The sequence below is a fragment of the Cuculus canorus genome, chromosome 3 (genome assembly GCF_017976375.1).
Source record: "Cuculus canorus isolate bCucCan1 chromosome 3, bCucCan1.pri, whole genome shotgun sequence".
Taxonomy (NCBI): Eukaryota; Metazoa; Chordata; class Aves; order Cuculiformes; family Cuculidae; genus Cuculus; species Cuculus canorus.
Window position 1 is genome coordinate 83,696,094 of NC_071403.1, and position 13,085 is coordinate 83,709,178.

Sequence of the window (13,085 nt, forward strand, 5' to 3'; positions counted from 1 at the left end):
GGCTGGTTCATTAATGGTGTGAATGTGCCACACTTGCATCTGTAAGGGAAGAAATGAGAGAAATTTATTTGTACTTTTTCGGTTGTTTCAGAAAAAAAAATCATTATGACAGTATCTTTGCCATCTAGTGTCACTTTAAAAAAAAAACAAACAAACAAGGGAAGAGTGAACTACATCAGTCCTTCAGGCTAGTGTTTGAGGTACAGTCAGTTTTCTTCCTCCTTTTGCAACTGGGAATTGTGTTTTTTCTTTGCCCATGCTCTTCTGTCCTTTCTTGGTAGAAGTGTGCATAAAAACTCATGTGACAAACAGCGTGTTGAGTTCTGTGGACTGACTTCTTTATTGAAGAAGATCAGAGAAAACAAGCCTCACTGCCTTTTTTATGTGTAGAGCAGATGTGGTTTCATTTTTGACTGGCCTATACAGAGATTTGAGGGGAGAGTTGGTGTGCTTTGGAAATGTTGATTAAATACACAATTTACAATTATTTTTACTGGTGGCTAAGTGGTGACAAGGTTGCTGTAAATGCTCAAGCAACTGCTATACCTCTCGATTAGTTTGGGCTTACACAAGATTCCCTTGTCTGCTTTTGTCTTAGTGCTTCAGGGAAAAAGACAAAAGCACTGAATGAAAACAAGCAGACTGAGCACACACAAATCAGCATGTGATTGTCATGGGCCTCGCTTTGGCTGCCAGAATTTCTAACCAAACACCTGAAAGTCAAAAGACCAAAAAGTGCAATAGATTAACCTTTTTTCTATGATGCAAATCTTAGAAAAGCCAGTGTAAAAATAAAATGTTGCTTCAGCCCTAAAGCAGCTCCAAAACATGGTTGTATAGCATAGATCTGTGCTGATGGTTTCTTTTGACCACCCCCTCCTTCTCTTTGGGAGCATTTCTGTAGGAAAATATATCACCTTCCTTTATATAAAAAAAAATCACTTTAAAGCTACACAGCTTTATTAGCATTAAAAGTAGTTTGATCAATTGCTGTGGCCCAAATCCCAGATGAGAATGTACTTTCTCTGGGGCTCTCCACTTCTGTGTACTATTGAAAATGTAAGCAAACATCTCTGCTCTGTGTACACAGTGAAAGCGATTTACAAACGTGGATTGCAGCTTTCTTTTTAATGAAGTTTCTTATCAATGTGCTTGGCTGGAAGACTGACCATAGAAAATCAGAATCTTCAAAGCAGTGTTGGCAGCTTCATTTGACATGAAAATTAAAATAGTACAAATGGTGAGTGTGGCATTCTCTGAGAGCTTGACTGTTCCCAGTCAAGCTTGACTGTTCCCAGTCAAGCTCTGGGTTTTACTTGGTTTTAAAGAACAAAACCCCCACTTTAGAGGACACTTTGAGGAAATGTTCATATCCCTTGTTTCTGTTTGACCTCATTAAGAAATGTTCAGACAGTGAGGGCGTGCAGGAGCTCCAAAAAGGACCAGGAGCTGTTTGGTAGCAGGAAACTGTACCAGTCTATTCCAGCCAAACTAAATCGTTTTGGAGTTTTTTCCACATTTCCCCCAGTTTAAAAAAAAATCTTAGGTAATGAGACCACTTCTGTTCCATGCTGTTGTGCCTCTGCATGCGCAGTGTATTATAAGGCAATCATCATCCTTGTCCACGTGGCCAATGCTCCCATCTGTGTCGCCATCTACAATTGATTTGCCTTTCTTGCCATGGAAGTCATCCCTGCACGTGTCCTGACATGATCCTTTACTGTGATTGAAGTCCAACTTGGAAATTGTGTTTGCTTCAGAAAGACCGTGTGCTTCTCTAGGATGGATGCTTGTTCTGGCTCCCAGAAAACCAGTATGGAAGGTGAACAAGCAGGATTTAAACTGCCCCCACTCCAGTGCGCCCAGCCCACTCTCCTCTGTTCTCCAGCTCCAGAGCATACAAATTTCTTCAGTTCTGTTCAATTGAGTCAAGGAGGAACGCGTAAGCAGAAAGGAAACTTTATTGTGATAGACAAGCTGGAAGATTGACAGAGTCTTCATAGATTACATTAAAAATAAATGGCTGTGCTTCAGCCTGTGAAGTCTGATCCTCATATATTAAGTGCATGGGCTCTTGTTTGTTTGCTTTATGCCTGTATAATCTCAAAGGTTTTTATCTACATGCAGTCCTTAACATCTTGTGGAATAGCTTGAGCAGAATAATGTATAGTTTAGGTAATATATGGATACACTGATTTTATTGACAATGTACAACAAAATTACTTCCCTCTTCATCTGACTGGGAAACAGACTGGCACGTTATTAGCACTGCTTTGCTGGTAAAATCTTACTCTGCTATGTTTTTCAGAATAGTAGAATTTCCAAGTAAAACATTTCTTCCCAATGACACCCTGCAAACAATTACAAAAGTTTTAATATTTTATAAACCAATTCATAACCATCTTCAGTGTTCTGTCTAAAGCACTAGCTATGATGGGCTTGTAAAAAATAAAACATAGACACTAATAATTGCATTAAAGCTTATATTTACATGTAGTGTCTAGTGCAGCGATAAAGGGTCAGTGATGAGGCACCATAAAAATGCTAAAAAAACCAGGAAGTTCTGCAAAAAAAGATGACAAGAAAAACATTTCCTATTCATTGAGCTGAGAATTTTTAAAATTAGTGTGTAATAATGGAGAACTAAAGGAATGGCGTTAAACAATTAATGACGAGTGAAACGCATCTAAAATTTATATGAAGCGGAGTCTTGAACAGAAAAACACCAGCAAGATTTTTTTACTTGAGTGTTCTACAAAACTCTGTCTTGTTGTTCAGTAATAAATCAATAATTTAAGCTGTTAAGCTTCAGCTTTTAAGTAGGTGCACCTTGAAATGCAAGTGAACTCAGCTTTAGCAGAAAGAGGGAAGTCTTTCATGATTCTTTTATTTATCTTTTACACTTTAGTCAGTTCTATAGTCCTTCGTTTATTTGCTTGTTGGCTGCTGAGTGTTGTGAATTTGAAATGCATCACAATACCTCTGATCTTAGTGTCCATAAATGTAGAATGATATTGATTGAGATCAGAATCACTAGTGTATATTCCTTCCCCCTCACTCAGTAATTGTAGCTTGCCTCTTTCAAAAACGAAGTACAAGAAAAACAAACTCAAGAAGCTTTTTCTTTGTCTGAAGTTGCCAATTGGTAAAAGCGAAGTGCCAACTCTATTCCAAACAGAAACTTTCCTTGGAAAGTGTCAGCCTGAAGAAAACTGATCTGAAATGATGGTCTTTCTTAATGGCAGTACTTGCACAACCTTATCACTGTAAGCAGAACCTCTCCCCTGAACTCCTGAGTGAAGCCATTCAGCTTTTTTTCCGATAACCTGCTATCATCCTCCTTATCAGTGATAAAGACTTCACACCTATGTAGTGGTTTAGTTGTCTGAAATGCTATAGGGAGGGTTTGCTGGAGTCACTGTCTGGTAGCTGGGACATTCAACAGAAATTATCCAATCTGTCCATCGTTTTCCCATAGCTGGAGAAAATTACTGTGATCAAGATGGAAAGAGCAGCAGTTAACTCTTATTTACTTCTCAGTAGGGTGGTTTTCTGTAGCGGTTGGGAATTTTGGCTATTGTGGGTTACAGTTCCCTGTCACAGTCGGTTTCTCTGTGGTTTTGGGCACTAGTTTCTCTGACATGCTTTCATTTGCTGAATATCAATATTTTCTGACTAATGTAAAGAGGAAGTTTTGGAAGCGTTCAAAACATGCCTCAGAATATAAGCCATCTTTTAAGTAGTGGAGGCCAGGATTTGACAGATGATGTTTGGATTGGATTTCACTTGTGCTTCGATATAGGTTGTAGGGAAGTAATCAAAGATGGCAATAGTGAATACTGGCGTGAATTCTGTAGGATTTGCAAGTAAATTAAAGTATTCTAAAGTGTAACAACAGCAGATATTGCTTTGAAACCTGTCCCACGTGGGACAGAAGCACAACCTAACCAATGGGTCCAGAGGTATCAGAATTGAAAGCACTGAACTAACCTTTTTGTGGCAAAGTTGCCAAAAATAGTGCCACCCTTTATCACTGCTGCTGTATATTATAGGGGGATGATAAGGAGAGGGGAAAAGAGATGCACCTGCCAGTGTAACTCATTGTAGTGTTATCAGATGTGCTATAGAAGAATGACATTTGAAAAGTAAATGTGCTTCCTTCTAGTCAAGTGGGGGCGGGATTACAAAAATCACAACACCTTTTGGTTTGTAGATTTATTTTATTCTTTTTATTTATTTATTACTTCATTTTTCCTATAGCACTTTAGAGACTTTGATTGCAGCATGTGATTTTGATGAGTCTAGCGGTGGCATACCTAAGGCATTCCCTCACTGTACTTTCTCTTTCTGTTCATGAAGTATCTCCAGACAGAATATTTTGGTTTATTGCATTGTGTCTCCATCTGCGCTGATGTGAGAGGAAAGTGCATACTTTGAATAACTAACACATTCACAGGTCACAACTTTTTCCTCTTAAAACGTCTGTTGAGAAAAGTCTTAAAGTATTACACAAAGAAGATGACCTGTGCATCACCATCAAAGTTCTGAGGTTTTGTGGAGTGAACTTTCCCAGTCAGAGAACCTAAAAGGAGTGAGAGCAACTAGGGATTTCAAACAGTTGCACGATATTTACAGTTGTACAGCCCTAAAGATTTAGGATATTTATGGAAACATTTCATCTCTCCTGCATGTGGATTGCAGTACACATATAACAATCGTTTAGTGCGTTTTCCTCGTTTTCCACTTCAGTCCAAATGCTTCAAAATCTAGCCTTTAATGTTTTTCATTTTTATTTCGTTATCAAAGATGTATCTTATTACATAGTTTCCAGCAATAATCATTTTCTTACAATATTATTCCTACTTTTGTGTCTAGGTGTGATACCAGAATAGATTGATCTGAGATAAATAAACAAATTATCTTAGGATCTCTAATTTTTTTTTTTTTATTTTTTTCCTGCAGATGTGATCCATACTGTTGGGCCAATCGCAAGAGGCCATCTCACTGATGATCATAAAGAAAACTTGGCAAGTTGCTATAAATCCTCTCTGAAACTGGCAAAAGAAAACAACATTAGATCAATTGTAAGTCATTTATAAGAACACATTTTTTTTTTCTAATTTGGATCTTTGTTTTCTTGCTGTAGAATAATTAGAAATATAGTAGTAGGGTTCTTTCTTGCTGTAGGTGATGTGAAAAAGCAAGAGATTAAATATTATTTGGCCAAAATAGTTGCCAGAGAAAGAAATATGGTTATTTTAGGCGATAATGAAAACTGTTAGGTGTAAAAAACAGGCCTTCCTGTTAGGTGTAAAAAAAAAGAAAAAAAAAGAAGAGAGAACGTATTTGAAAGGGAGGGAATTGTTCCCATGGCTTGCTTTTTACACAGTTCTATTTATTATAAAAGACTTAAGAAGTGACTAGGTGGGTGGATAACTGCACATGCCGTATTGCCTCCTAAATATCTGAGAAATGATTAGTTTGTTGCTTATTCTGTCCATTATTGTTTCCTCCTAAAAATAAAGGTATTGGTCAACTGGCAATGTTTATAGCACCTCCTCATGAAAATACATAGTAATATAGCTTGTTATATCATAGAATGGTTTAATGGTTTGGGTTGGGAGGGACCATTAAGCTCATCTAGTCCAACCCTTCTGCCATGGGCAGGGACACCTTCCACTGCGTCTCAGAAGGCTCAAAGCCTCATCCAGCCTGGTCTTGAATATTTTCAGGGTTGGGGCATTTATCTCCTCTCATGTTGAGCTTCTCATCCACCCTTCTCTACAGGACTGCTCTCAATCCCTTTATCTCCCAGCATGTATTGATACCGGGGGTTGCCCTCTCCACGGGGGAAGGACCTTGCGCTTGGCCTTGTTGAACCTCATGAGGTTCACATGGTCCCACTTCTTAAGCTTGTCCCTCTGGATGGCATCCTGTCTCTCAGGTGTGTCAACTGCACCAGTCATCTTGGTGTCATCTGCAAACTTGCTGAGCGTGCCCTCAATCCCACTACATCATTGATGAAGATATTAAATAATACTTGTCTTGATACAGACCCCTGAGGAATGCCAATCTCCATCTGGACATTGAGCTGTTGACCACTACCCTCTGGATGCAACGGTTCAATCATTTCCTCATGATTGAGTCTGTCCATCAATTCCATCTCTCCAATTTATAGAGATGGATGTTGTGGGGCATTATGTCAAAGGCCTTATCCATTCAAGGGCCAGAGAGATAACATTCATAGCTCTTCCTTGTCCACAGATATAGTCACTCCATCATATGGTATATTGTTGAATGATAAAGATTCTATGATTGCTTGAAATATGTTGCATTTTTGTACCTCAGAAGGACAGGTTTTCACAATTCATTGAGTAAAGAAGCTGTTACCACTCCAGCTCTAGAGCTTTGATTCTGTAGCTCAAACTGTAGCAGCTGAAGCCTTTAGATATCCCTCAGTTAGTTCCCTAAAGAAGGAAGTTATCATGTGGGCGTGAATTCATACTTTTGGGGTTCTTTGAACTGACTGTGTGATTGCATGTATGTTTGGCAACTTAGAATACACACTTAATCTAAAAAAAAAGTTCAATTTAACAAATGGTGTAATACTGGGTTGAAATACTTGGTAAGGTAAAGCTATTAACATCAAAAAATCACAAGTAGAAAATAAGGCTTTTTGACAACAGGAGGAGGAGAAGTGTAGGGCTTTTCAGCCTGAGTTAGATGTATCCTCCAGAGCAAAAGTTGATGGAAGTTGCTTATTTCTTTCCTTTTTTTGGAGTAAATATACTCTTCGCCCTTTTTCCGCTGATGGACTTCTCTCTCTGCTTCTCAAAATGGTGTCCGATGAGCTGTTTCTTTGCCATTATACAGCCACTAAAGGGAGGTGGTACCTATTTTAGTTGATTTTTTGTGTTGTTTGGTGTTTTGTGGTTTTTTTTTTTTTTTTTTAATTTTAACACTAGGCACATAAATTAGAACTGAAAGAAACCTTGGGGTTAGGGGAGCATGTTTTGAATTCCTTTCTGGAGTTGTTTAAATACACAAGGATGTTTCTGTCCTGCTGTGATTTGCATTGGAGCCAGTAAGATCTCTGTGCTGTTGCTTCTACATTCATCCTTGTTCCTGTCTTTAGTCTCTGGGCTATTACATGCTGCTTCTGGGACTTTCAAGTTAGTGAGAATAAAGTTCCTAACAAGGGGTGGGGGGAGAAAAAACAATACTGAAATGGTGTGAAAAGGAATATTGAAAAAAAAAAAAAAACAAAGGAAAAACTGCACTGCGCATTGGTCAATGTGGTAATGCTTGCATCTGTAGGAATTCCATGATTTTAGGACATTCTGTGTTGTAGCTTCATATTTAACATGGAATAATAACAATTGGTCATACTCATGGATTCCATGAAAACTAGCCTGATATTTTAGCAAGAAAAAATGACCATGGGAGAAATCAACCAGGGTATTTCCTTGCTGGTTAAGAGCTGTTGACTGTGCACCTGTTTGAGATAAAAAATACTCAACACCCAGACTCGCAGAACACAGCTGCACAAGCTGAACAGGAGCCAAGAGCCATTCATTCATACCAGCATTAAGAAGCTTAGCAAGCAATATGGATTTTAACGTCCACATGACAGATCATGGACTGTTCTGAAAAGCCCTAAGTCCAGTGATTTCAGTGATGCTTTCGGAAGTGAAGGCTACTTGAGAGTCTAACCTAATGAACAAATAAAGCCTGGAGCAAAGTAAAATGTATATTTCATTCAGTTAAGGAGCAATAGATTACTGAGAGTCTGAAGAAAAGAATGCAGAGGGCAAGAGGGCTTTACAAGATCCAGTACAATAGGCGTAGAGGGAAAGGAAAGAAAATTATTAAAAACACCTACAGACTTCTGAGGCTGGCAGAGACCTGGTAGGGAAGACAAAAGTACTCAAATTGACTCTAATAGGCAAGATCTGAGCACTGACTGGAGTTTTTACAATAGGGAGAAGATAATAGAGATAAACAAAAACTGTGTGTGTGGGGGGGAAATGTGACATATGTAAGAAAAAGGAAGAGAAAATCAGCCCTGCTGATTGATGGCGTAGTTTGGTGGCCTTTTACAAGAAGATGAAATGAGCTTTGGAAACAGGAAAAGCAGTATACTTATGACATATAAACGAATAAATAAATATTGGTGTTAGCAAGCTGTAGTATGCTAAAACAATTAACTATATTAGAAAGCATCGGAACACTAGGAGTTATAGCAAGTGAGAAGGAAACAGGATGATTTTACTTATCTTCAAAACAGAAAGGACAGCAAATCTAGGAATCAATGCAAAAAAGAAGAGAAAAAAAGCCCACCACAATTCAATTTTTTTAGAACATGAATTATGTCATAGGAATTAGAATTACTGGAGGCATTATGAATGAAGATTAATGACGAATGGCGAAGTATCAAGTTGGACAAAAGTGTACAGGGTGACTGAGGGTGCACCAGTAAGTGCAGTTTAATTTAACATCTTTATTAATGATTTTTGAAGAGTACATAAACAGCTCATTAATTAAATTTACAAATGATGCTACATTAGGCGGTGTTGCAAACACTAGGAAAGGACAGAGATGTATGATGACAATTGATTACAGAGGCTGCAAGTATAACCTTATCCAGCATCCACTAAAGCACCAGAAGGAAGGTTTTGCCTCCACTTCAGTGAAACATAGGTCAGAACCAGAGCTGACAGCTACAGTATAACTAATCATGGGAGAAGATGAAGTAGCATATAGTGGGAAAAAAGTAACCCAGTTTGCAAATAATCAAGGGGAGAAGTGTGCTGGAAAACCAGCATAATGGGGAAATGGTCTTGAATAATAAGCCTCAAATTAGATATACTTACGGCAGTCACTTGTTTTGTTTTGGTATTATACATTGTTGAGCTGCTTATGGAGAGATGATGGATACCATAAAGGGTGTAGTTTCTGTTCATAATGGACTGGGGAGAACAGGAATAATATTCGGAATAGATCAAAACTCACTTATACCTATGTGTTATGTAGATGTGTTACAGAATGAGAAAGGGAAACAATGATCTTGAAATGCTGTATAAATTGTGAGATGCAGCTTTATGGCAGGGGTGAGGGGAATAAGAATGTGATTATGTGTATGACAAAATAGCAATTAAATGGTGTAGCTGATATTAATATGGGTTGTGTTTGTGTCCAAGTTTTTCAGGCGTGGATGAGAGTAACTATGTGCTAACTCTTAGGGGAGCAGTGAAATTTCATCTTAAAACATTATAATTTCAGTATATATTAAAAAAGACGCAATGGGTAAAACCAGAAATGAGATGAGGGAATATAATGAAATGACAGTCAGCATGATTGCTGAGGTTCATAATTCACCAGCAGCCTCGCTAGGGGCAAGGATTTTCATAGCCATTAAGGCAGAAAGAAGAGCCTCAGAAAGAAAATGTGATCATCCTCAGGAATCTTCAGAGAGAAATCAAACAGCCCCTGACGTTTGTCTCCCACACCCACGTTTTCACAAGCTTTGTATGAGATTTTGAATGCCACATTGCCTGTTTCATACTAGAGTGTCTCTCTCTCAGGTCACCTACTCCATCTGCCTTTTAGGTTACTGAAGAAAAGTTTGTTTGTGTTTGTACTTGTTAGCTGGTGTTCCCAAAAACATGTGTTGCTTTTTCCTTCACGCGTGTTTATGTAGCTGTGCCCACTGCAGGACACTTGAACTACTTTCTGACTATTTGTGTGGTCACTGGTTCTGAGTGAAACTTTGGTGTTGGATAGGTCTATTATTTGTAAAGTCTTCTGTCTGGTTAAGAGGCTACTTGAGATGTTGTTTCTGTTTATCTCCTCTTAAGTCTGTACAGATCAATGGGAGAAGAAAAATATTTAAGGTAAAACAAGAATTTCATTTTAGGAGTGAATAGTTTACATTTAAGCCAGTTAAGTTTATTATGTGTTCAGAATAATTTCTCCATAATGTAAAAAAAAAATATATATTTTGATGTTTAGCTCTTTAACACACTAGTAGTAATCGCTATCCTGTGTAGATTAAATCTTTGCTTTCTGGAACTGGGAATACATTATAAGCACAAAATCTTCCCCAAAAGAAGAAGTGGTAAAAATATTCTAATAAATTGGTCTGTTTTGTGTACTGATTTTCTAAATGAGAGTCTCATAGGCTAAATAATTGTTAAATTATCAGGCATACTGGAGGAGTTATAATCCCTGTTTTCAGGGATTAAATTGGTTCCCTGTTTATACATGGTTTTAAATTATTTACTCTATGCTCTGATGCTTTTTGGAGGATCTCCTGTCCTGCTTTTCTTTGCATACACAGCTTTGTAGCCATCTGATACCATGAAACTTTCCTAAATATCAAGCACTTCCCTGCCACATACTTCGTTGCTTGTGCTTGAAGAAATCTTAACCACTTGAGGTCAGTTGAGGCTGGCATTGCAGTTACGCAGAGACTTTCAGAAGCACAGAGAAAATTGAAAAAATGCTGTACATTATTGTGGTTGGGATCCAAATCAAAAGGGCTGTAGCGTATTTGCAGAGAAGAGAAATTGGTGCTTATTCCTCATGCAGAAGGCAAAGCAGGCTTCCTCTGCGATGGTTACAGAAATTGAGAAGTTTTATTTGGGACTACAGCTCTGCTGTTGTTCAGGACTGCATTTGGCTTTGCAGTCTTCAGGTTTGCTTCTTGTTGGCAGGGGGTGAATTGTAAAGCTTTAACAAGAAGCATTTCTTTAGACTGTGCTCTCTGACCTTCACCTCTAGGGAGAATTGTTGCTAGTGTGTGGGGACCGGAGGAAATCCTCAAAGAATGCGGCTTTCTGAGTTGCTGAAGGAATCCTGCTTACCACCAACAAATAGATTATCAGGGCTAAATACAAAATACAGAATTTTTTTTGTTGGATCCCTAGGGTCAGGTAAGGAAGTACTCACGCTATTCAAGAGCCTTACTAGATTAGTTTGCTGTTGTGTAAAAGAACACACACCAAAAATATCAGTTTGTCTTTCTGCTGGGATGTTTGTGCTGTGAATGCAAAAGGCTTTTCCCAGCTAAGAGGGAAAGCCTCTTAGCTGGGCTTCTCAACACAACCATCCTTCTCCTTCTGTCTAAAGTATATAAAGGCAAGAGGCCATCTAGAAATATCTCAGAAGTGAGAGGACCTGTTCGAGGGCTGACATGCTTATCTTCAGGTCGAGTGAATAAGCTGTTATTTGGCGGTGGGATGGCTAGTGACCTGTAATGATGGGATATTTATGGGAGAGAAGGTTGTCTCTTTTTTTAGTCTGGATAAAGTGGGTCCCTCCTGTGCACACAGCTTATGCCGCACTTTGATTAGGGTTATTAGAAAAGCGTGCTAAATACGGTTGGGACATACTTTTTGAAATCTACATTGTGCATCGGTTTCTGGGGTTTTAAATCAGTGTACACAAGGCGTTTTACAAGCTTTGTGTATGCAGGCTTTTAAGTTAAAGTATTATTTGAGGCTTCTTTAAATAATTCCCGTCACATAAAGATTAAGTTACTATAAGGGAGTTCCATCTCATAACTTTTTGTAGGTGTTTTTCACAAAAAAGCATCACTTTAGTTTTATTTATTGTTCTAGTGTTGGCCACAATACTAATATAACTTGTTTGTACAGAAACACAACCTATTAATTATTCAGAGCAACATGTAAAAATACATCAAGAAAGATACCTGCCACTTACCCATTAATAGCACTTAGGAAATAACCAAATTGAATTTTTAATTGCTTTAAATATTTGCCCTCACCTGTAATTGTGGGTTTTAAAAATAGACTTTGCAATTCTGTGCTGATATGCTTGATATTTGTATTTACTGTTAAAAGGAAGGTGTATTTCTGATAGGCTGCACTGTTTCTTTGACCTTTGTTTAAGTGCAGATGGGTTTAAACCCTATGATGTCTGACTCTTCAGTTGTAGCTTATGTACATGAATTTTTAATAATCAGTTTCAAACCTAGAGTGTTCTTAGCTCTTCCTGTTCTGAACTATAAAATTCATGAAAGAGGAATTTTCTTGAATTGTAGAACGGCACTTACAATGGTGTACCGTAATGTGTCGGACTAATGCTGTTTTATAGTCTTGCTTTTACCTGCCTGGCTCTCTCATGATGCAGAGTTACATTTTAGGGAAAGTAAAGGTTCCTTGGTTTTATTGTTTATTTTTAGGGAAACTTACCTCCTGCTGAGAATGTTTCCATAGCAATAAGTTAGAAGTCTGAAATTCCTAAAGTTTGGCTTTATTCTGTCATCTGGTTTTCTGAAATAGATTCATATCCATCAATCAGAAGAGTTGCTTTGTGATGCTGCAGAAATTTCTGTCCTTAAATCCAGTTGTTTCTTTGAAACACTTGTTTAATTTTTAAGCTATGATATGACTGCCCTTACTTTTTCATACTGAATTTTCACTCCAACTTACATTTCCTCTTTTTTTTTCCTACTTATTTTTTTCTTAGCTATTTTCCAGATAATAAAATTCAATTTAAAAATGGAACTACTGCATAAAGTTTGCTTAAGTACCACCTTGACTTTTTACATCTGCATTAGATGTGAAGAGGTCATGATCTTTCCTTTTGGGTACAGAAATTGCTGTAGCTGGCAATGCTTTTGTTAACCCAAGGTGAAGCTGCTGTTGTCTCTTCCATGTGCTCCCAACCACTTGTTTCAACATGATCTTGGCAGATTGAATCACAGTCCTCTTTCTTCAGTAAAGATTTCATTAAATGAGATATATTCAGGAAGATCAAGTGTAAATCATTGCACATAAACGGAGATACTCATTTGACTGAGAAAGGCTGAGGAATGAATGTAGCCTTAGGCAGAGGTTCCTTGGAGAATAAGCTGGAGTTTGTAGTGGTTGACGCACTGGAACTGAGTTGACAACATCACCCTGTTGTGGGAAAACCAAGAAAGGAGCAGCTGTAGAGTGACATTTAAACAGAAAAGATCTGTGAAGTTACCTGTCGCTCTGTAGAGCTAACTGGGCTGTTGTTTCTAATGTGGGGAACAGGAGATGGTTTTTCAGCCAGGGTAGTTAGGGAGTTAGAAA

General features: G+C 38.1%; 1 protein-coding gene across 3 annotated transcripts in view; it reads left to right on the top strand.

Moving 5' to 3' along the window:
- MACROD2 (mono-ADP ribosylhydrolase 2) overlaps positions 1-13,085 on the top strand; it is an 891,375-nt gene that overhangs the window by 508,939 nt on the left and 369,351 nt on the right. For all 3 annotated transcript variants that reach the window (XM_054061688.1, XM_009556568.2, XM_054061687.1), the window contains exon 6: positions 4,963-5,084. In XM_054061688.1, the coding sequence (XP_053917663.1) occupies positions 4,963-5,084 (122 nt within the window). The remainder of the gene's footprint in view (positions 1-4,962; positions 5,085-13,085) is intronic.